The 23,719-nt window shown below is 43.1% G+C and overlaps 1 protein-coding gene across 4 annotated transcripts in view; it reads left to right on the plus strand.

The window, feature by feature from the left end:
- The window catches only part of RUNX2 (RUNX family transcription factor 2), a gene marked incomplete at both ends in the record, with an annotated part of 205,001 nt that extends 181,698 nt beyond the window's left edge, over positions 1-23,303 (plus strand). For 3 of the 4 annotated variants that reach the window (XM_080805739.1, XM_080805741.1, XM_080805742.1), the window contains 2 exons: positions 21,209-21,274; positions 22,825-23,303. In XM_080805739.1, the coding sequence (XP_080661865.1) occupies positions 21,209-21,274; positions 22,825-23,303 (545 nt within the window). The remainder of the gene's footprint in view (positions 1-21,208; positions 21,275-22,824) is intronic. The other variant, XM_080805740.1, reaches the window with a different exon arrangement.
- Between the last annotated feature and the right edge of the window lie 416 nt (positions 23,304-23,719).

A 23,719-nucleotide genomic window follows, 5' to 3' on the forward strand; every position in this document is an offset into this window, starting at 1 on the left:
CATGTGGAAGACATAAGGAAAGAAGACAGGGAAAAAGAAGAAAGAAGATTTTGTTCACCTGGAACAACAAAGAAGGGACAAAACAAGAGGAACTTTTTATTGCTGATAAGGACAGGAAATAGCACAGTGTGAGTGTGCATAAGCAGCATATATTTTTATCTCCAAGCCTTTCTGCAATGTGTTTCATATTTAGAACACATAGCAAGACTGCATCTGTTTCCAGAACTTGCTGCTAACAGTTGGTAATAATGCCAAAACATACTTTAGTTCCAGCTTGAAACCAAATGATCAAATAGAATTTTTGATTTCTAATTTAGAGTCTGACATTAATTATAGCCATCATGTAATAAAGTGTCAAAGTCTTTTTTGAGAAAATAATAGAAATTATATTAACTAAGCTGTAAATTGAAGCAAAACTAGTCCTCTGAAATAAGGCAAAAGATCTTGTTTTGACAACATTTTTGACAAAGTCTTACCTTCTCCAGACTGGATTTCTCCTGTTCTCCCCATCCTCCCCGCCCTTGCTGTATGATAGGGGTTTCCTGTCACTGTCCAGGTCTGTGGTTTCTGGGCACATCACACTTTGTCAGTGTCCCATGTCATGCCTGGCACCCAGAACCAAATTTCCTTACTCTTGGCCTCTGTTAGCCTAGGCTAACCTGGCCTTTGTGCTTTGGCGACCATGCTACACTCTGTCCCCTCATGTTTGCCATTTTCCAGCAAGCTGCATTACTCCCTCTTTTTTTTTTTTTTTTTTTAATTTTTACAGTTATTTGTTCAGATCCAATAGGATAATTTACAGTTATTCCTGTTTGGTTTTTATCTTATTTAATTCAGGTAATAGTTCCTGCCTGTCAAGAACTTTTTGGATTTTAATCACTTCATCCAATCTAGTAGTAGCCTCTCGGCATTCCTTCCTACCTAGGATGTCTGTCTTCAGTTGATTTCAGTCATATCAAGTCAGCTCAGCAAATCCTTGGTACATAATTGTAATGTGCTTAGGCAGCCAACAAACAAAAAAACAAAATCGAAGACATCATCTGTACCTTCAGGAAGCTTTCAGTCTTACTTAGGAGCTGACACGTGCAAATAGGACCCAGTGACACCGTGATGCCGGCTCAGGTAGAAGCCGGAATGCGCAAAAAATGCTCAGGATTTTAGTGGAAGGTGATTTCTTTGCCCCAGTGCCCAAGCAACTTAAAGCCTTCTCCTTAGGATATTGAAAAAAAAAAAGAAAAATCACTTCCACTCTGCTAGATTATACTTTTACTCTGAGTACTTCAATGTCAACTACATTTTCAGTTGGGAAAAAAAAAATTCCACTTGTTGACCTGTGTGGTTTCATAATGTTTCTTAAGATAGGACAAGAACACAGAGAAAATCTTGTCTTTTCCCCGCTAGATTGAAAGTTCCCTTAGGCCAAGGACGTGGCCTGCTAAGTACGCTTTGAGGTCTCTCTGTGAGTCCTTGTTTTATGCTTTGTGTGTAGATGCTCATGGAAGTACCTGCCCAATGCAGAAAGGTTTGTCCAATTGTGCTGCATGCTTTCGGGTCCCTTATGCTGTATCTATTGCTAGGAATTGCTAATACATCTAGAAGTGGGGCTGGAGGAGACCAGTGACAATTGTCATTTACTTAATGTCTTATTTCATAGGCACAAATACAGTCCTAGTGTGTGTTTATATAACAGAATTTTTTACGTTCTCTTTTGAAGTCAAGCAACATTGTTAACTCTATGCCATTACATATACATATGCACATATATATGTACTCACCTGTTCACTACACTTAGAATGAATAAACATAAATATTCTTGACAGGTCTATTTTTTGTCATGTTAGGAAGTATCAGCCAAGCTACTACTTGAACTTTTTTCCGGAAAAATAGGAACCATTGAAACCCTTCATGTCTTTGTATTATTTTGTTACTTCAATGAGCATTGATTTCTCAGGAAATGTTAAGTGATCACTGCTGCTAGAAAGGGGGAAAGAGACACTGCATGATTATTTTAAGTTTGTTTTTAAATTTGTTAACATGTAAAAATAGTTATAAGGGGAAACTTAGAAAGATATAGTTGAAAGAGGTAATTAAACAAATAAAAAGTTTCCATATAACTAAAATCCCATATGATAAAATGCAAATGACAGCCCTTTAATTTGAATTATTCAAAGTCATTTTTGGACAGCATTTTATTTGGAACAGTTCAAAGCCCTTTTCAGACTTCTTTTTTGTTTGTTTTCTTAAAAAATGACCAGGAAGGCATATATTATTAAATTGGGTGAGAATTTGAGAGACGTGGTTTGAGACAAATCTAGGATCCCATTTGACTACACTACCATCTAATTTTTTTTTTTTATGTGATGCTCCAGAAATTCACACATCTCAAATTCATGAGTCTCATAAATGAAATGCTGCTCAGGCACCAGTGTCCTGAATATCTGAGAGGATTTCTTAAGCGGGAAGTTGTCACCTTTTCCAGAGAGATTTTGGCCTTAAGTGATAAACTTAGAAAAGCAGTCCAGCATGGTAGACTGGAATAAGACTGATGTTCCTATATCCAGAGTTCATCACTCTCTTGCTAATCAAAATGGTCACTGTTCCAGCTTTCTGTTGTAATTAGTAATAATGCTATAGTTAATGGAATAATAATAACAAATATAATGATGGTTATAAACACTCTGCCCTGGGCCAAGGAGAGCAGTGACTCATGATAAATCAATAAACCCATTGATGTGGTCACCATAAATCCATACCTAATTAAGAAGAACCCTTTATAAATAAAAACCACCAAGGAAATAAAAGCAGGCTTGGGAAAGAAGAAAAAGTCTGAGAATAGTGATGTGGTGTACTCATCATTAAAAAAGGAAAAAAACAAACCCAGAAGCTCACCAACTACACCTGAGGAAAACGATACATTCTCAGTGTTGCTTAAAGGTACAGTTGTGAGTTGACCTAAAAGATCCCCAAACGGAAAGAGTTTAGCTCTCTGGACAGTTCACAGAGAAAGCTCAGGGTTTTGTGGGGGTTTTTTTTTGTTGTTTGTTTTGTTTTGTTTTTGACCTCAGAGTGGGCAGATGTCACAGGTACAGTACCTTTGAAGAATTCATTGGGTCTTGGTTTTTGGTCCACTCTGATGATCTCTGTCTTTTAACTGGTACATTTAGACCATTGACATTCAAAGTGGTTATTGATCTAGTTGGATTAATGTCTACCATATTTGGAACTGTTTTTTTTTTTTTATTGCCCGTGTTCTTGATCTTCCATTTTTTTTATCTTCCACTCTTTTTCTGCCTTTCATGATTTTCGTTGAATGTTTCATATGGGTCCATTTTCCATCCGTTCTTCAGTTATACTTCTCTTTCTACCCTCTTTTAATGGTGACCCCAAGTTTGCAATACACAGTTACCACTACTCCCAAGTCTACCTTCAATAACACTGTAGCACTTCATGGATAGTGTAAGTACCTCATAACATATGCACAGCTGTGTGTACGTTTTATGTGGACATAACTTTTCAGTTTCTTTGAGTAAATGCCAAAGAGTGTAATTGCTGAATCACATGGTAAGAGTATATTTACTTTTAGGAGAAACTGCCAAACTGTTTCCCAAAGTGGCCGTACCATGTTGCATTCCGACCAGCAGTGAATGCGAGTTCCTGTTGCTTGATGTGATCTCTGTGTACATTTATATTTAAAGTGGGTTTCCTGTATATAACATACAGTTGGGTCCTGTTTTCTAATCCATTTTAGCACTCTCTGTCCCAAATGGTGCATTTAGATCATTGATGTTCAAATGATGATTGTTGGATTAACTAATATAGTTGGGTTGACCTTTGAAGGGTTATTAAAACCTCAGATGATCCGTTTAATTGAGCAAATGATTGAAGCATTTAAATTGGGACATGCATCCCCAAAGGGGACTGAACCTAATCCCGATAAAATAGCAGTTGCTCAATAAAATTGTGTTGTGTTGGTTTATTAGAAAAGTGTTCCTTCCAAGGTCCAGGCATGCAGCATGGTGATTAACACTCCTAGCCTCCCTGGCAGCATGTGGAAATAGCACTTGGCTGGGAATTGAGGAACCTGAGATCTATTTTTAGATGAGCCTCTGAGTTCTTGAGTAGCTCGCTTAACCTCTATGGGCCTTAGGTTCCTTACGCACAAAATAAGTTAGTTGGGCTAGATATTCCCCAAGGCTCATCATTCTGAATGTCTAGGATTCTAAAATAAGGCCTGCACGGTTAGGTTTTCTCTCAGAAACATTTAGTAATCAGCACATCAGAAATCTAAATACCACCATCCATAATAACAATAAAGGCTAATGTAGTATTTGACTTATGAACTGAATTCTTAGGAAGAACTACCATAGATGCTAAGAAAAGCTTTGTCTTGTGCCTCAGTTGATTCTGATGAGGAGCAGTCTAGGATCAGGTTAATTACTGCCAAAGAACTATACATTCAGACCTTGACCCTTGACCATAACTGACTTCTGTTCAAGGTGAAGCCCTGTATATGTGCATGCATGTCCGAGTCTGCAGACAGGTTTTGAAACCGCGGCTTTATTAACATCAAAAAACTTTATTTTATTGATATTTTACATACTTTGCATGGTTTATGTAACTTAACTATTTTACACCCTGTTTCCCTGAGAATGTTATAATGAAAGGTAATTTATCTTACTGGAGAATTGAGAATCTTGTAAGTGAAAGATTATGAAAACAAAAGAATAGGTGAATTTTATTAATATTAAAATAAATGGGGTCAGAGGACCAGATTATCTATATTAAAGAAAGTATATATTTAGAGAAAATATTATTAGAATTATAACAAAGTTCCTTTTAGTGTGAAACAATGCTATCATAGTATTTTTTTAAGAGATTTTATTTATTTATTTGTCAGAGAGAGTGAGAGTGAGCACAAGCAGGGGCAGAGGGAGAGGGAGAAGCAGACTCCCCGCTGAGCAGGGAGCCCGATGTGGGCCTCGGTCCCAGGACCCGGATCATGACCTGAGCTGAAGGCAGACACTTCACCTACTGAACCACCCAGGAGGAGCTCATTGCAAATCATAGTATTTTATGACCACATGATAAAAATCTTCATTAATACAAATTACTGTCGACATTAAATTTACTCATTTATTGAGACTGTTCTAGTCATTGGAGATACAGTGATGAGTAAGACAGAAAAACTCAGGGGGCTTTTCCCCCTGACATGTGATATAGTGATTAAACACTCAGGCTTTGGAGCAAGACTCTCTGGGTTTAAATCCAGGCTTTTTTACTTACTTGCTGTGTGATCTTGGGAATATTACTGAGCTTGTCTGTACAGCAATTTCTTCATCTGTGAAATGGGTTAATAATAATAATACCACCAACTTTAATAGGTGGTTATAAGGATGAAAGGAAAAAGCATGTAAGGCTCTTAGAATAATGCCTGGTAATAAATGGTAGCAATTACTGGGGAAGCGCAGGCAAGTGAAAATGAGTAAGTATTATCTAGGGGAATGTACTGTGAAGAAAGCAAAATGGAGCAATGTTATGAGGAAGCCGAGCTCTAAATTTACAAGAAGGAGTCAGCCCTGTGCTGCTCATTGCAGGCAGTGGGGAAGGCGGGTGCAAGGGCCCTGGGGTGGGAAGAAGAATGCCTGGTGGCTAGAGCGTGAAGAAGATGAGCTGGAGGCTCCAGGTCCCCTGGGGCCTCTGCCCGTCAGGAGCCGAAGTTTGGGTTTGCTGGTCCGCGCAGTGAGAAGCCATGGACAGATTTCAAGCAGGGTCCTGATATAAATGGATTTCTAGTTTCAGAAGGTCACTCTGGCTGTTGGAGGGTGAATTGTGGAAGAGGATGAGGGAGAAAGCGAGAGTGTGTCTGGGAGGACAGGGGCTCATGCTTGCCTGGAAGCCGTGGGGATGGAGATGCATGGGACGGGAGTTGGGCTTTTGCTCCATCATCAAAATGTTTTAGCAGAGCTTTCCCCCAGTTGCTAATCTACTTGAAAAAGAATAATATTACATCTTCTAAAGTGTTAGTTAACCTCTAGGCATTGTTCACACACCCCAGAGTGCAGCGGTAATTCAGGAATCGCTTGATTTATTGGGTGAATGCAGAACTAGCAACCTGGAAAATTCAGGCCAGAAATCCATTGTAAGAGCTGAAGTGCTCGGTTTGGTAGTTTTCATTGACACATTAATCTGATTATTTCCGGGAGCTCCCCTCCTTGGCACCGCGCAAAGACAGATTTCAGTGCAGTGAAGCACAATGAGGAGATTAATTTGGGAGACTGACCCGCATTGTGTGTTCTCCTCAGCCTCTTCAACTATTGGTGGCACATTTTTAGGTCTCTCGTAGCCTTAAGATACTCTAATTCCGTTTACTGCTTTTAAGCTGGGGTGACATGAACATAGCCACACTGGTGTAAGCTGGCTGGCTCTGCAGGTGCTCATCCCGGGAAGCGTGTGCAATAGCCCTGAGGTGAGGAGACCCTTGAGCAAGGGGTTAGCCTCAGGCTTGTGTGCTGGTATTTTGCATTCGAGCCAAGTAAAGCTAGATGAGGCACCGTTACTTGTCCTCCCTGTGAATGGAGGAACCATCCAGAACAGCTTCGTCCCAGAGGACTGAGAAATGGGGGCATATCTGAAATTGGAAAGAACTTAAATTGATAAGGGAGGAGGAACTTGTTCTAAGTCAGATTTCGTAAGCAGAAACTAAGGGTCAAGGAGGAAGTTTAAACAGCTGAGATGATTAGTCTAAGTGTGTAGTCAGCTATCACTGCCTTCTCAGGTTCTTTCCATACCCTGTACCTTAAAGAGACCGCCTCCACCACCTCCCCCCCACCAACCTTCAGTTAGTGGCTCTTGAAATTAGCTTGAAGACCTTGTGAAGTTACGAGTAGTTCTTAACATTTCCTATTTAAAAAGTAGCAAAAGTCCTGCTCTCCATGGGCATAAGCTCCTCTTCTTCCTGGCATCCCAAGGTGCAGAAGTATGCATGCTGCAAACCGGTATTAACCATTTTTTAAAAAAAGAAGGAAAGCAGTAAAATCAGTGTCTTGGGAGCAGTGACCTCTAATCTACTTAAAATTTATTTGATGGATCTGTTTTGAGTTTTAGAAACCCGAAGGACTCAAAATGAGATACAGTTCAAAGGGTATCATCCTCTCCTAAGATGGGAAAGGTAGAATGATTCCCAGGGCTCTAAAAACTTTACAGATTAGAACTCTGGGTAATGGGTTGGCTGTTTCTTTGGCTGTCAAAGCTAGTTTTTAACCTTTCTCCCTGGCTTTGTCCTTTAGAATAGAACAGTAATGGAGAATAGAAGTCATATGGGACGTGAGGAGGCCCACAGCCTAGTGCAGCTAGGTGACAGGTGGATTCCAGCAACGGGTCAGGCTGCCATCTCAGAGGTTGCTGGCCTGGAGGCTGGGTCAGCCAGGAGAGGGGAGACTCGGGCAGGTGCCACGGGGCATGTGAAGAAAAACTGAGGACACTCTCAGGAAGGAGGAAGCCTCCTCTTGGGGAAGCTTGAATTCTTCTTCTGCTCTAATTTGGGAACTTCAGAGAGCAAGGAAGTTGAAAAGATTTAGGACACCCAGGTCATCTGTGACGGTGGCTTTTCTGATGGCAGAAATGGAAGCTTCCGGATAAACAACACCATGTATTCCAAGACAAATCAGGTGCTGAAGAAAATGGGGAGAATTAAAGCAAAACTAAGTCCAAAGGTGATGGTAGAAACTTAACATTAATAATAATAATATTTAGATAGTATTTTTTTTAAGTTTTATGTATTTTAGAGACAGAGGGTGTGAGTGGAGGGAAGGACAGAGGGAGAGGGAGAGAGAATCTCAAGCAGACTCTGCACTGAGTGTGGACCCCAGCGTGTGGCTTATTCCAATAAGCCTGAGATCATGACCCGAGTTGAGATCAAGAGTGGAACGCTTAAGGGACTGAGCCACCCAGGCACCCCTATAAGAATTTTAAACATGCAGAAAGCACTCTCACAGATACTATCTCATTTAATCTCTGTGACAGCTCATTGGAGTATAGATATCTCTATAGCCTCTATTCTGCCAGTAGGAAATTAGGGCTTGGAGACATTCAGAGACTTGGCCTAAGTCACACAGTGAACGAGCAGGAGCGTCAACCCCCCAACCCTGAGTCTTTTTGTTCCAAATGTGCTTTCCTCACTACCTTTGGTCATAGGGGTCTCCTCCTGTCAGAACCAGACTTTGCTACAGAGCCTGCTGGGTGTCATCCTCGGAGGGAGTTTTACTGCACTGGTCTTTCCAGGTGACACGTGGGGGACAGAACACCAGCAATCCTTAATAATAGCCAATGCTCATGCTTTATAAAGGTCAGAGTCCCAAAATAAAGTAAAAGTCACCAAGTTCTTGCCAGAAATAACAGTGGAAACAATCTATCTCCTCCTTTCATAAATCTGAATTTTATTCTAGAGATTAAAATTGTACATATTAATGAAAGCTTAGAACCTCAAAGTTCATATTTTTATATGTGGGACAGGGAAACTGAGGCTACTGGAGTGAGGCATAACAGTACATCCTATCCTGCAAAAGTTGGAAAGGTTGGTGTAAAATATTTATTGTAGCTTCAGCTAGTTCTGATCAATACCATTTAATTCGAAGAACCCAGAACAAGGAGGAAAGAGAAATAGCTCACATTCTATTTCCCATTGAAAATGTGAGCCTAGAGCTAATTTTAACCTTCTTTACTGCTCAATTTAATGGTGAAAAGCTTTCGTACAAGGTACGTTTCGTTCCCATTTTCTTTTGGCTTCTGTCGCAAATGGTTATTAACAATTACATTTTTTCAGTTTGTGGAAAATATTCTAGATTTTCTAATTGACATTCGTATCTGGAGAGAAAACCTGGGTATTTCATGCACAGTGCATATGCCTCATTAAAAAAAAACTGTAATACTATTTTTTAATTTTTTTTTTTTTTTTTAAATTTATTTATTTGTTAGAGAGAGAGAGAGAGCGAGCACAGGCAGACAGAGTGGTAGGCAGAGGCAGAGGGAGAAGCAGGCTCCCTGCCGAGCAAGGAGCCCGATGTGGGACTCGATCCCAGGACGCTGGGATCATGACCTGAGCCGAAGGCAGCCGCTTAACCAACTGAGCCACCCAGGCGTCCCTGTAATACTATTTTTTAATGAAGGTGCACCTTTCTTGGAGGAACAGTATTTCTAATAGAATTTTTAAAGAAATTTTTGGAATTCTCAAGGTTGCCTCACATGTAATGGAATCAGAATTTTGGAGCTGGAAATCCATGGGGACGACTTAGTTAAATCCTGTCATTTTACTGACAAGGAATGAGGGGGTCAGAGAGGGGAAGGGACTCCAGGTGGCTGTTCTGCTTCCTGGGGACGGCGCTGTGACCAGAACCCACATCCCTGGCTGGTAGTCAACACTCTAGAATTGTTTTCTCCTGCTACGTTTCCAGTAGGGTGCTGACATTTTTTCTGTTATTGCTGTACATGGCCCCTGTGATCTGAAGAAGAAGAAAAACGCTACCCTCAAATTATCTCCTCCTCCCTTGCTCTTTCCTCTTTTATCCTAAAATTAAATCCTTATGAAGAAACGGAATAGATTTTGCCCTGGATGTGGACAGCACCATCTCTTTTGACCAGTCATTGGCTGTTTTGGTCCACATCTGGACCAGCCTCAGTACACTGTATGCTCAGGCTGTGAAAAATAGGGCTGGGGTTTGGTGTGTGTCAGGCCGAGAACTTCCACTGTTTGAGGAGGAGCTCCCGCTGGACTACTGTTTGTCCCACAGCACACTGCGCAGACCAGGCTGGCTTCGTGCGCGCTCGCTCTGTCTCTCTCTCTCTCTCTTTTTTTTTTGGTCATCAAAACAAGTAGCTCTCCTCAGACACCTCAATACATAATTAGGTGTGTCTGTTTACACTTGGGAGACAGAGGGCTTCATGTCCTAAAGCAATACAGGGGATCTGGGAGCAGCCACAAACAGATGTTGGAAATGTCCATTTGTGGTGAGTTTATTACTATAGCACCAGAAGTAAACACTGAGGATGAAACCCCTCTGAAGAGGGGTGTGTGTGTGTGTGTATTGAGAGGGGAGTGTTATCGAGCACAGGAGAAAGTGAAAGGAGGTCCTAGTTTTCTTTTCTTTTCTTTTTTTTTCTTCCCCAATTTGCTCTAGTATTTGTTTATCTCCTACAATAAGGAAAAGTTCACTCTTTGGCTTTGGCTGTTTGAAGGCTTTTGCCAAATGCTTAACAATCTGTAGGGTTTGATTTCTCTCAAAAAAACCACTTTGAGAACAAGGCTCTATGTAACTAAGATGTGTTTGTTTTTGTTTAAATCACTCAGAAGAGAAATCATCTCTTGTCCATTGTTAAAAGAGAGGTTTCAATCAAAGGAAAATTCTACATATTCTAAAATATACAAACAGCTCTTTGAAACTGATGCCAAATCAAACTCTAAAAGGGACGTTTTCTCTTGCAGAAGTTTTGAGTTAATTCCGTGTGCAAGGCTTGAGTGGAAAAACTCTGAGACAGTCAGAGGAATGAGTTACTGTAACACTGAATTTTGGATTCGGAAGTCCTATGAGGAGCATTGTCTCGGGATAGCGTGGAGACTCTTGGATATGGTTTTAGGCTAAACTCTAGAAACAAAGCAAAGAAATGCTCTGCAACGTGAATCAGTTTTTAAGTTAAATAAAAGTGAGTAGTTTGTTTTCTGGTGTTACTGAATCTAAACCTCCAATGTGAGGAGGCATGCCTGTCCTCACTTTATTAAAAAATTCAACTGAAATGTTCCCTTGTTGTTAAAGAAATGCCACCCTTTCCCCTATTAGGATTCCTATTAGGATGAAAAGTAGTAGATGTTAATAAGACAAGCTTAGGGGGGAAAAGGGGCACAAATTAGGAGACCCAACAACTTTATTTTGGTTCTGCCGCTAATTGACTTCATCCCTGAAATGATTCATTGTTTCTTTGATGGAACTTCGTGATCAGTTGGTATCCGTGACGCCTACCTCACAGGACCATTTTGTGAAGGTAAAACCAGATGTACATAAAAGCAGGGACAACTCAAAAGCAGTGTGTGAATTTGAGACACTATTTCTTTTTTATTTATTACTTTTGAGGGTAAGTGTTGATGTGGCACAAGATACTTTGCTTGGGCTGAAAAAAGTGAGAAAAAGCTTTCATTTTTAGGATAAGGGAGAAAACCGGGGGGCAAGGTCTAGAACAATAGAGGCACCCCAAAACTGGTGGTCAGAGCAGAGTTGTGGGTCTGGAACTAACCTAAGCCCTTGAGGTCCTGGTAAGCATAGGGATGGTAGTTCAGGAAAAGCAATTGACTGAAAATGGGCAGGCAGAAATCAGAAAGCAGACACAAACCCCACAGTCAGAGAACTGGTCACTGTCTCTTCCTCCCCCACCCCCCACACTTAAACATTTTCTGTGTGTCACTCTGAGAAGAGCCACAGTGACTTAAAGAAAAATTGGGCAGAGCCTGTTCTCAGAGCAGTGAGAAGATAATGGTAGGACTGCTGTGTGTGCCCTAGGAGAGATAGGAATGGAGAACTGAGTGCAGAAGGAGAGGTCCTTGTGGGCAAGAACATGAGCAGAATCTTTGAAGCAGAAGTGGATTGTGAGGTAGACTTTATTTTTTTATTTTTTCAAAGAATTCTTATTTATTTATTTGACACAGAGCACAAGCAGGGGGAGCATCAGATAGAGGGAGAGGGAGAAGCAGACTCCCTACTGAGCAAGGAGCCTAAGCCTGATGTGGGGCTCGATCCCAGAACCCTGGGATCATAACCTGAGCCAAAGGCAGTCGCTTAACCAACTGAGCCACCCAGGCACCCCTGTGAGGTAGACTTTAAAGGCTGCTTAGAATTCCAAGGGACTGAGATTGGGGGGGGGGGAGGTAATCATGTAAACCAGGGCAGGAAGTGACAGTGGGGGGTGGGAAGTACAATAAATGGAAGAGGGTCCAGTCTGACTGGATTGTGAGTTGATGAAGTGCAGTGAGAGACAAGACTGGAAAGGTAGGTTGGGACAAGACTGTCATTGCAGCAGATGTTTGTCATGTGTCTACAGAGATCTAGAAATGTATACATACTTAAGTAAAAGGCATGACATGAAGTCCCAGAACATGTAGGCAGCAATGAACAAGAAAATCCTGAGGACCCAGTAAGCTGGACAAGACAAGGATTCAGGAACCTAGATAAGCCATGTGGGCAGAAGATCCAACACACTCACACAAATAGGTCTTGATTCTAAGGCAACCTTCTGTCCTGACCAGGAAGCCCCTTGCATTTTCCTCCCAGGGCAGGAACCGTGTCACAGCATGAGCAGCCCAGGCCTGGCTCTGGGAAGCAGGTCAGTGTGTACATCTGACTCTCAAGGGAGAGATGGCAAACATAGGCTGGGTCCTGGCAGGCTACAGCTGGAGGCTCGAGCCTGTGGCTTTGATCCTAGTATTAATATGGATGGTGTTAGGTCTGTCATAGCTGTACGCCTTGCAGCTGACACAGACTGAATAGTACTGTGGTGATCTGGTTCAAGTTCTGGGTCTTGAGGCCTTGGGCGGTTTGAGTCAGGTCCTTTAAAGTCCAGGATGGCCTCAGGGCTGTTGGAACACACCAGGGTGCTAAGCCTTTAGAGGGGAATGATATTTGAAAAAGCTGAGCTCCCTCACTTTTGAGTGGCACTGCTGCCTGGAGCTGACTCTTCCTTCGCCTGGGCCTCTCGTGCTCTGTGCTGGACTTGGAGGCAGAGTCTGAGACTGGATTGGTGCTAGACTGAAAGGAGCAGAGCTCTTCCTATTTTAGGAGGTGGAGGATTGAAGCTCAAGCTGAAAGCACAGTGTGTACATCACGGGCTGGTGGAATGCGGCCTCTGTGGTGGTGATCTGCTGTCCTTTTTTACAGAATAGTTCAGTTGGACCTGGAGCTGGGTGTGAGGCGGGGTAAATGGGGACTTTCGGGATAAGGATTCTCAACTCACGTCTTTTCTAGTTTGGACCCAATCTTTTCCGTTTTCTCTTTCTCTGGCTCCACTAGTTCAAGTGGTACTGGTAGGAAGGGATTTCCTTTCGAGATGGAGACATTTGCTACTTGCTGTGTCCTTTTGCCAGGTTACTCTTACAAGGGTGTTATCCAAAGAGAGAACCTGACGAATAGAAAACAAGATTTCTTAGAACATTAGTGGCAAAGACAACATGAGAATCTGGGGGCTGAGTCAAGCGTGGCAAATTGGTGGCATGTATTAGCCTCCCCGTTTCACATTGCATCACCATCTCTATCCCCATCTCTGTCCCCATCCTCATCATCCCTGTCTCTATCCCCATCCCCATCTCTGTCCCAACCCCATCCTCATCCCTATCCTCATCCCCATCCCCAGGGCTATCTTTGACCTTTGATCAGGCCTCTTTCCATCACTGCCCTTCAGATGGGTGTGGCCACGCAGTTAGAATTGCCATGAAAATGACACTGATTCCCTGCTTGGAAGACAAGATGGGGTAGCTGAGTTCCACAGGTCTGGGGCCAGGTCCTGGCCACCCATTAATGGTCTGCAACTTTGAGGAAATCACTTCTCTGAGCTTTTGTTGGTCATCACAGTGTGGGGTCGGTGACACGTTCTACCTCACAGGGCCAGGGGTTGCTCTCAGTTGTCTGGTTAGCCAGTCCTTCCTCTCAGGAGAACCGGCCACAGCATGGGGTACCACGACTATTAAACCACGTATAGGATTCCTATGGTTGGAGCAGAGTGAAGACCGCTCTGGGAAGCAACAGCCAGTGCCGTTCTCAGCCCACCAGCAAGCAACCTGGAGTCAGAGCACTCCTACACGATGGCTTCAGGCTTGCTACCAAACTCAAGAGAAACTCTCCTCAGATGTTTCCACTGAAGTACCCCAAAGGGCAGAGGAAACTCCAGGGTTCCTTCATGGCTCCTGCTCTCCCCAACCTGTTGACATAATCCCAAACAACCCCAGCTCCTGCAAGGAGAGCACTTTCAGGTTTCTCATTTTATCTTAAAATTCATGTGAATTTTACTCCATACTATGCCTGGGTTTTTTTGTTTGTTTGTTTGTTTTGATAGAAAAATAATGTTTTAACTTACTAATACTCAGTTATAGGTCCTTCTTTAAAAACCCTCCCCCATTCGTTCCTTTCTTGTATTTCATGCCCTCCTATCAGCCAGGCTTTGGTGTCTAATATAGAACATCTCAACCAGTTCATAAATTTCTGCTTTTAATATAGTCTGAGTTACCACTCGCACGGGCCACAGGAAAATACCAGGCCGTCCCCTCTGCATTCAGGCTTTTTTTTTTTTTTTGAAAGATTTACTTAGTAACAATTTATCATTTAGTTGCAATTTTTAAAATAATCTTAATTGGCCACATATGTTATCAAATAAGAGCGGGTCTTAGAGCCTCCGCCTCCGTCCGCATCCTTCACTCCCTGCCTTTGCCCCCGCTTGCACATGCGCACTGCCTCCTGCCCGCCGGAGAATGAATCCTGCCACTGGAGGCAGATACTATCACAGGAAAGCCTCCCCGTGATTGGAGATAAGATTACCGATACTGAAGCTGTTATTTTTAGGAGGGGAAGACTACTGCTTTTAAACCTCTTTCCCTCTTTTTCGTAGTGTGTCCTCTCTTAATTGTGGCTCCAGGTAGCCATAAGTCATTAGTGGTTTTTAATTTCTCTGAAACTGAAATAAGGTCTGAAAGGGTGGATTTGTCCTTTTTTTTCCTCCTTTTTCCCCCCTTCCCCCCACCCCCCCTTTTTTTTTCTGGCTAATCGGAGGAACGCAACCACATCTGAAGCCACTTGGCTCATTATGAATTTCATGGAAACTGATTCTCTGAAAGTGTTTCCATATGTGTGTTCCCAATATATCCCATCCTCTCTAAATGGGAGCACAGACGTGTGCATGGGCTGGAAATGGCTTCAGGATGTGACAGAGCAGTCATATGACCGCCACGGCACCGTGGGTGGCCTCTTCTGAAAGACACGGTGTCCTGGGTGCTGGCCTCCTTCCTGCAGCGGATCTGGTTTCAAAGACTACCCACCCTTCCTAGCCTTTAAAAAGTTCTTAATCAAGGCCCAGCAAGAAGATCTCTCTCATTTTTCCTCCGTTTCTCTGCCCCCCCAACCCTCTGGTTCCTTCCTTCTCTCCTACTGTCCCTCCCTATGTGTATGCATGTACACTCCCACATCTCCTACCGCTGGCCTCCTCTCCCCTCAAAAGAGGAAATATGTTATTCCAACAATATCCTCAAAATTTGGGTGGGTTTAGGGAATGGTTGAAGTTTCTGGAAACTGCCAGGTTGTTGTTTCTTTGTTTTTTTCCCTCTCTCTTTCCTTCAGCATAACATACTTTCTTAGCCTTGGGATCAGCTGGTCTTCCAGATTTTGTGAGCATGCAGTGGAAAAGTACAATTCATTACAACACGGAAAATAAATATTTATCCTGGATAGTTGAGGCACTTTTCCTCTCTTTTGCAAAACTATGGAGTTTGCTAGTCTGACCTTTCATTATCTTAAAAAATTTGGTTTCACATTCTCCTTTTTGCTGGTTTCTTCTCCATCAGTGTGATCTATTACACTTCTTCCACATAGGGTATATTTTTCCAATTATTATCTAATGTAATTACTAGTAAAACTAATTTAGAGATAGATACTGGGTCATTTTAGTGTGAGGGGACAAATTCAGGGAAATTAAGAAAATTGATGGAAAAAATCCTTTAAAACCTCAGTTTGGAAAATGCAAAGTACTATTCTGCATATAGTCTAAAATTGATTTTTGGATAATATTTACATAGCATTTCTGCTTCTGTCCTATTGCCTGTTTGAGACTATGCTAGTCATTTCATCTGTGAGGCACATTTTTTGGAAGTACCCATCTTAGCATCATACTATGTAGGTAGGATTTTTTTTTTTAAATTTTACTTATTTATTTGAGAGAGAGAGAGAGAGAATGAGAGTGACAGAGAGAGAGCATGAGAAGGGGAAGGGTCAGAGGGAGAAGCAGACTCCCTACCAAGCAGGGATCCTGATATGGGACTCGATCCCAGGACTCCAGGATCATGACCTGAGCCGAAGGCAGTCGCTTAACCAACTGAGCCACCCAGGTGCCCCTGTAGGTAGGATTTAAAAGGATACATGGTTCTTATCCTTAATTTACTTTCCCTCAGCTGGAAAATGAAAATACTTCTCTAAAAACAATGATAAATACCTTAAAATGCATGGAGCAAAATTTACTTGCAAAAAAGTTCAGGAGGTATATGATTAAAAAAAGAGGATGAGACTTTGTATCCTGGGAAGTTTTAATGTATGGGTGAGCTTTAAAGATGGTGCCTGCCCAGACTTGGTCTGGCAGAGAGAAGAGTGGGGGGCCATGAGTCTGGGGAGAGCATGAGCAAAGCTCCTGTGAGGGTCCTGAGTGTATGTCCTACTGCGAAGAGGACAGTTCATGCTGAGGAGCAGTGGGACATGACCTTGGAAAAATAGAACAGACGACTCTGAAAATATGCCAGTAGCCTCCTCCCCATTTCCTCCCCTCCATGGCCGAGGTGTCCCATCATGCTTTGTGAAAGGTGGCTGACCTGTGCCTGGGAGGGGTGGTTATCAGGCTCTGCCACCTGTGTGGCCTGAGAAGGTGATGTGTAAGCAGGAGGTTTCTCCCTGTCCCTGTGCATTTCCACAGAATGCAGATTTCAGACCCCTCGAGACCGATCCTCCACATTTTCCCACTCGCAGGCCGAGTCGGAGCAGCAGAGCCAGAAGAACCTCAGATCTACCTTGTGTCTAGGCTTCTGTTTCTTCATCTATAAAAGTCATCTCTGATTCTTGATGCCTCTCACGTACTTGCTCTGTCTACTGGTCCAGAAATTCAGACAGAGTGTGAGTTTTACCCTCTGTCACCTTTACTACCTACTCCACATAAATACTACCACCTCGGTGGCAGCAGGTGCCCTGGGATCCTGCGGCAGAAGAGTGGGCTCACTCCCCCTCCCTCAGGTCCCATATTTGTGGCCTGGCCCTCTCGCTCCCTCATTTCTTCTCCACATGGTGCCCGGCACGGACTGGTACTCGGATCCCGGCTCTGAGGGTACTGGGAATGACACCAGCAGTGAGACAGCAGTATCTGTTCACTAGTGGGGACGGACTGTCCGAAACGTGAGGTCCAGTGATGTCATGACGCTTGGGAAGAGCTTCGACCACTCTTTAAAGAGAGTTTTATAAGGATGGATTCTTCAGAGTCATATTGGGACGCGTGTTAGGTCTGATGTCAGTATTGCTTTAACACTTTTTGTATCTATTTTTTTAACTTGTCAGAAATGTATTAACTATCCTACAGAGTTCCTGACTCCCAGACTGATTTACTTATTCACTCATTATCTCCATCCCTCCATATACATACCCTAAAAAGCAAAAACCAAAACAGTTAAGCTCCTGGAGTGTAGAAGCAATATGAGAGGAAAAGAAATCATGACCTTTACCACCCAGTGCTTTATAGTTGGGAGAGAACAGGCTAAGAAACAGCTAATAATTCAGTAAAGTAGCAACTCTTAAGGGCCCAAAAGAGAGAGATGGGAAGGAACTGCTCTTGACACCAGAGGGAAAAAAGGAATTATAGAATAGAGCAGGTGGGGCAGGGCAGCCCAAAAACGTTGTCGAAGGGGAACAGGATTCTTCGAGGAAAGCAGCTCTGTGGCGGGTTGAGGACCATACGTTTCCAGAGGAAGAATGCCGTGAAGGGGTCAATAAAAAGTTCTTGGGCTTTATTCGAGATTTGTTGAAGCAATAACTCCTACCATTTAAAAGGCCCCAATGAAGCTTTGAAGTTAACACCTCATTGCGGGGAAGCATGATGGCTTTTCGTTCTGTACACGGATGCCTTCACGTTACAGAGGAGGGCAAGGGACGATGCCTGTGCCAGCTCGGTTCCCCCAGCTTCAGGGCCCCTCTTCCTTTCCTGTGTCTGACCTGTCACCTCCGCTGGGGTGTGTCAGTTTGGCTTCAGGGAGGGGATGATGTGCGCGCCCAGTGTTTCCCAGCTGACAGTCCCAAATGGCAAGTGCCCAGTCTGTTACTGTTCCCAGACTCCTGTTTTCTTTCATTCTAGAGATGAAATCTTGCCCATTCTCAACCAACCCTGATTTACTGAGGATCTAGTCAGTGAGAAGGTGTATATGAGAGTGCTAGGTAAAGGCCTGGAAATGTCCAGTAATATTGTGATTAAGCACTGAGGGGGAGACAAACAAGGATTAGACAAATCCTGCCCTCAGCAGCCCACTGTTGAGTGAGGAGTCAGGGATGAGCCAAGGTCACTGGCACTAGAAAGCAATGTGTGAAAGATGCTGGTGGGGGATTGCAGGCCACGGGACCCAAAGATCAGGGATTCTCTTTTATTCCCCCTTGTCTTTTTGGTTTTACTCCTTCCACCATGCTTTCTGCTTGCCCTGATGACCCAGGAAACCCCAGTGGGTGAAGAGAGGCTATTTCCTTTTTCCCTGTAGACCTTGGGGAGGCTGGGGGAGGAAGAGGCAAGACTTTTAAAAAAATTTTAATATTGATTTTATTTCTATTTGAGCTTCCTGCACATTTTATTAATATAGTCTCCTCATGTATATTAGGTCTTTCTGCTGCTGTGTTAACGAGCAAGGTTCTTGCAACTCTCTTTATGAGAGCTGCATTCCTTCACAGGCTATCTGACCGTGGCCAGAGGTGCAGATAGCAGAGCCGGAATGAAACACGTCTGTAGGAAACCAGCAGGTCCTACGGGAATCAAACCCTTGACCTCGGTCTCATTCACATTATGCCACGAGCAACTGAACTAATTGCCCACGATTTAGCAGATTAGCTCCAACAAGGCCTCAAAGAGCTGTCAGGATATCCCAAAGATAGTAACGCTCCCGGGGGTAACACGGAGGCTCCAGAAGAGCCTATGGAAATACTCAGGTAAAGTTAGATTTTCAAGGCAAGAAATACATGGACCTGTGATTGTATCAACCACATTCCTTATGGGTAACTAAGATTGCAAAGAGGTCGTGACTCTGCGTCTTTCAGGCTGCATGATCTGTAGTGTACACAGCTCCCCTTCTCCGGATCTCAGCTTGCCTGTGTGTTAATGGGCTAGCTTAGAATTGATTATCCAAGCAGTAGGTGAGGAATTTGGACATTTCCATCAGATACCCCAAGCGGCAGAGGAGGGTAAATGGGTGCTATAGGGAATCTGGAGGACATAGTCTAAAACTTTATAAGTACAAAACTTTGTTCAAGTCTCTTTTAGTTTGTTTACCTAAAAATTCACCCAAGTGTTCTATTCCATACATATCCTATTACTGTCCCATATACCCTGTCTCCAAGCCGAGTAAAACCAGCCCGTTGGGAAGATGCCCCATGTTTATCTTGGGCTTCAAGTAACTCCTGGCAGTACTGGCTTTATTTAATCAGCCAGTTGGAGGCAGGAGTTTTAAACTGGCTCGGGGGAGCTCTGTGCGACAAGGCACATCCCTGGGGCAGTTACTGAGTTTTGTTTTCACATTTATGAAGTTAGATTGAGGTGTTAGTACTTTTAGAATTCTCCAGGCTTTTATTGTTACCCTTCAGTAAGTAGATAATACATTTTCTTTACCGTAGTTGATATAATACCCAGGTCTTTTTTTTTTTTTTAAAGTTTGTAGTTGTATTGAGGCTAGTTATGCAGGTACGCATAGTTTAGTAGAAGAAGTAGAAGGCCATCTACAAGGACACCCGAGTTCATGTAAAAAACAGAGATTAAAATTATGGATGCAACCTTATTCAGTGAAAGGAAATTTAATTATATCATTTGCTTCTGCAAAAATGATTATAAACTGAAGAATAGGAAGGGCTTTATTTTTTTCTTTTTAGAATTTCATCTCCTCACCTTAGGTTATACATAAGGGATCTCCTGTGAAACTGTAACGAGTTGTTAATGTCTCTCCATGCAGAACACACTGCAGTATGTTTCAGAGACATTTCTTGGTAACACAACATGATTAAGGGAATTCCAGAAAATCCCATTTTTTGTTAGTTATAAAAATGACTGTATAATCCCTTTAAAGTCCACATTAGCTCTCTTTGCCCAGAAGGAGTTAATCCTCAAGACATTACAGTCTCAAATGACTCAAAGTGATTGGTCTGCATTCTGTCAGCCTAGCAGAAATTTGTTGCATTGTTTTCTATAAACCACAACCAGAGCTCATTAATTGAAAAATGAATGTCAATTTCCATTAGCTGGCATCTATAAACCAGAAAGGTACAGTGATCCTGGCATGTGATGGGTAATAAAAACATCAGCAAAACGTCTCAGGTAAAATAGAGAAGGTGAGGGGGTAGAGGAATAAATTCAAAACCATACTGGAGTTTACTGGCAGGGCCCCACATCAAGGGTTTTAATGAGGCTTCTGCATCAAAATAAGGGAAACCACATGGAATGTTAATTATGACTACAGCGTATTTTAAGTACAGATACCCACGAGAAGCATTTCTTTTTTTTAACATGGACAAACCTGTCTATGTGAGTTTCGTGCTTCTGTCGGGGGCAAACGGTGGTGTTTTCAGTGTGACTTCTTCCTGTTTGCGATTGTCCGCATTATTCTGGTTTCTCTCACATGAGCTGAACATTGAACTTAATCTGTACAGAAGTGGCCTGCCTAGAGCTATTAGCGGCGCCAGCACTAGTTCACCTAGCTGCTCTGCAAGGAATAGGCCGGCCGAGGAACATCTGGGGCCCGCACATCGTGCATGTGGCTCCTTCCGCAGAGGGCACAAGCACAGGGCTCGAGAGACCCGAAGCCTTACCTGCTCCCGTTTGCCCTCTGTCAGAATCACTCGGCCCACATTTGAACACTGGAGCCGTTTAGAATTTTGCATCCGGGAGGGGTGAGGTAGAGGCCGGTGGAAGATAGAAGACTTTGTAGAGAGCAGAGAGTAAACTGCCCAGAGTGTGTGAGTTTTGGTGTGTCATCTTGAAAGTGTTTGCTTCTGGTATTCGAAGCTGCTCACTAGCTCTTTACACTCTGCTTAGGGGCCTGCGGATTCCGGGAAAGCACTCAGGAGGGGTGGGAACTTCTCTGCCTCCCCCTCCCCCTCAGACTGTTGCTTCTCCTCCTGTCTCAGAGTTCCCGGTGGTGATAGAATGGTTAGAGCTGGAAGGGAACTTAGAGTTCATCCCCCTCATTTTACAGATGATGACACTGCCACCTCTGACTTCTGCCTCTGGCCTTCCACTCTCAGTAAGAAGAGCCAGGCAGGTGAGACTTGTTATTAACAATTGCTGGGCGGGGCTGGGCGGGGCTGGCTGATTGGTACTGTCCGATTTTTGAGAACAACTTTTTTTAAACTACCTATTGCTTTTTAAATTGTCGCTTTTGATGACAAACGCACATCGTGGCCCTTATGAAGAACCCAGGCAGTGTGCATTTTAACAAAGATCCACAACTCTCAGTCAGCACCTTTAAGGAAAACCATTAGGATCGTTCTTTTAATAAACACTGCAGCATCCAAGAACAAGAGTTCAATAAAAACGGGACTGAGGATGTACCTCCTGACGGAGGCCTTGATGGAGCACTAAGTGCTTTCCCTTACGGATGAAAACTGTAGGAAAAGCAAACACTGCAGACGCAAAACTTGGAAGGTTTTAGATGTGACAAAATCTTAAGAACGCTGGGATCATAAAAGGCCTTGTCCTAATTCTGTCAATTTTTGAAAATCATAACCCAGTCTTTAAAGATCACCACTCTTAATTTTTTAGGCATTTCAGAAAACTGATTTCCACATGAAGTGCTTTATGACTATGGTTTTATAAGTTTAAGCACCAGAAATAGCTACAAAGGAGCCATACTGTTGGCTTTAGAAGCTAAGGGACTTTACATTTTAGAGCAAAACCAGCTTTGCCTCCAGGTACCACTTGGAGTTAGCCTGAAGCTAATTCTGTAGGATGTGGCACAGGGGCCTGGTGAATGGATGCTGAGGGAGGAGCCCTCTTCCTTGTCTGCCCGCCTGGCATGGAGCCTCTCACAAAAGAGGCTGTTGGCACCTGGCCTGAATGAGCCCTAGGTCACCCATCAAGGCTCGAGATGCAACTTCTCCCCAACCTACTTATTTAGTTTATGACCCTCACGAGAATTTCTAAGGGCTAGACTCTCCCCTACTGCCCCCAGAAAAATAAGATAGTTCCAGAATACATTGAAATCTGGTATGATTTTTTTGGCATCCATTACTAAGACGGTGAATAAAACAAAGACTATAGGTGATTTTAAGAACTGAAGAGAAGTGATAGGAACATGTTAGGGTATCTTTTTGGAGTTCCTTCACTGACGAAGGGGCCCTGCCAAGAGTACCAATAGCAAAACTGATCATTTTGGGATTTCTTTTTATTGGGTGGAGAAAAAGAAACTTGTCCTACTTAGTAAAAACTACGCTTTCAAATACCTGAGGTGCAACGAGAAACAAAAAGAGAGGAAAAAAAAAATCAATGAGGATTCAGTCTTAAGTCTGGTGAGTGAATCTATGTGTTGGGTTGGTTTACACATAAGACCTAGCACACAATGGGGTTTTTAAAACCCTTTGGGATTCTCTGGGGCGGGGGGCGGGGTGGGTGAAGGACTTAAGTACTGTAAGTGAAAAAACAAAATAAAACAAAACTGTGTAGTGACCAGTGCATTTGAAGGTCTATTTGTGGCTTGCTGTTCCTTTTTGGAAAGCTAAAGGTTTTTTTTTTTTTTTTTTCTTGTAAAAATTCTCTCATTATTTTAATTGATATTTACAGATTTTTCCCCCCATCTTCTGTTACAATTTTTAGGTGCTTCAGAACTGGGCCCTTTTTCAGACCCCAGGCAGTTCCCAAGCATTTCATCCCTCACTGAGAGCCGCTTCTCCAACCCACGAATGCACTATCCAGCCACCTTTACTTACACCCCGCCAGTCACCTCAGGCATGTCCCTCGGTATGTCCGCCACCACCCACTACCACACCTACCTGCCACCACCCTACCCCGGCTCTTCCCAAAGCCAGAGTGGACCCTTCCAGACCAGCAGCACTCCATATCTCTACTATGGCACTTCGTCAGGATCCTATCAGTTCCCCATGGTGCCGGGGGGAGATCGGTCTCCTTCCAGAATGCTTCCGCCATGCACCACCACCTCGAATGGCAGCACGCTATTAAATCCAAATTTGCCTAACCAGAATGATGGTGTTGACGCTGATGGAAGCCACAGCAGTTCCCCAACTGTTTTGAATTCTAGTGGCAGAATGGATGAATCTGTTTGGCGACCATATTGAAATTTCCTCAGCAGTGGCCCAGCGGTATCTGGGAGCCGCATCCCAAATGTATCAATATATACATATATAGAGAGAGTGCATATATATGTATATCAATGAGCTATCTACAAAGTGCCTATTTTTTAGAAGATTTTTCTTTCCCTCACTCAGTCATGATCTTCCAACTGTAAGAAGGTAGAGATACTGAGAAGCAAAAGGCCCGAGAGACACCATCCTATCTAGGTTCCAGATTGTTTTCTACTTAAAATGTACTTTTACAAACAAGGAAAAAGGTATTTTTTTTTTGTTGTGTTGTTGTTTGGCCTGTTACCACAAATCATCTGTTCCCATGGCAAGTCAGAGAGGTGGACTCCAGGTTCAGGAGGAAGAAGAGCAAAGCCACTTCCTCTCTGTGCTTTGATACCACACACCCTCGT

Source organism: Martes martes (assembly GCF_963455335.1).
Source record: "Martes martes genome assembly, chromosome: 6".
Taxonomy (NCBI): Eukaryota; Metazoa; Chordata; class Mammalia; order Carnivora; family Mustelidae; genus Martes; species Martes martes.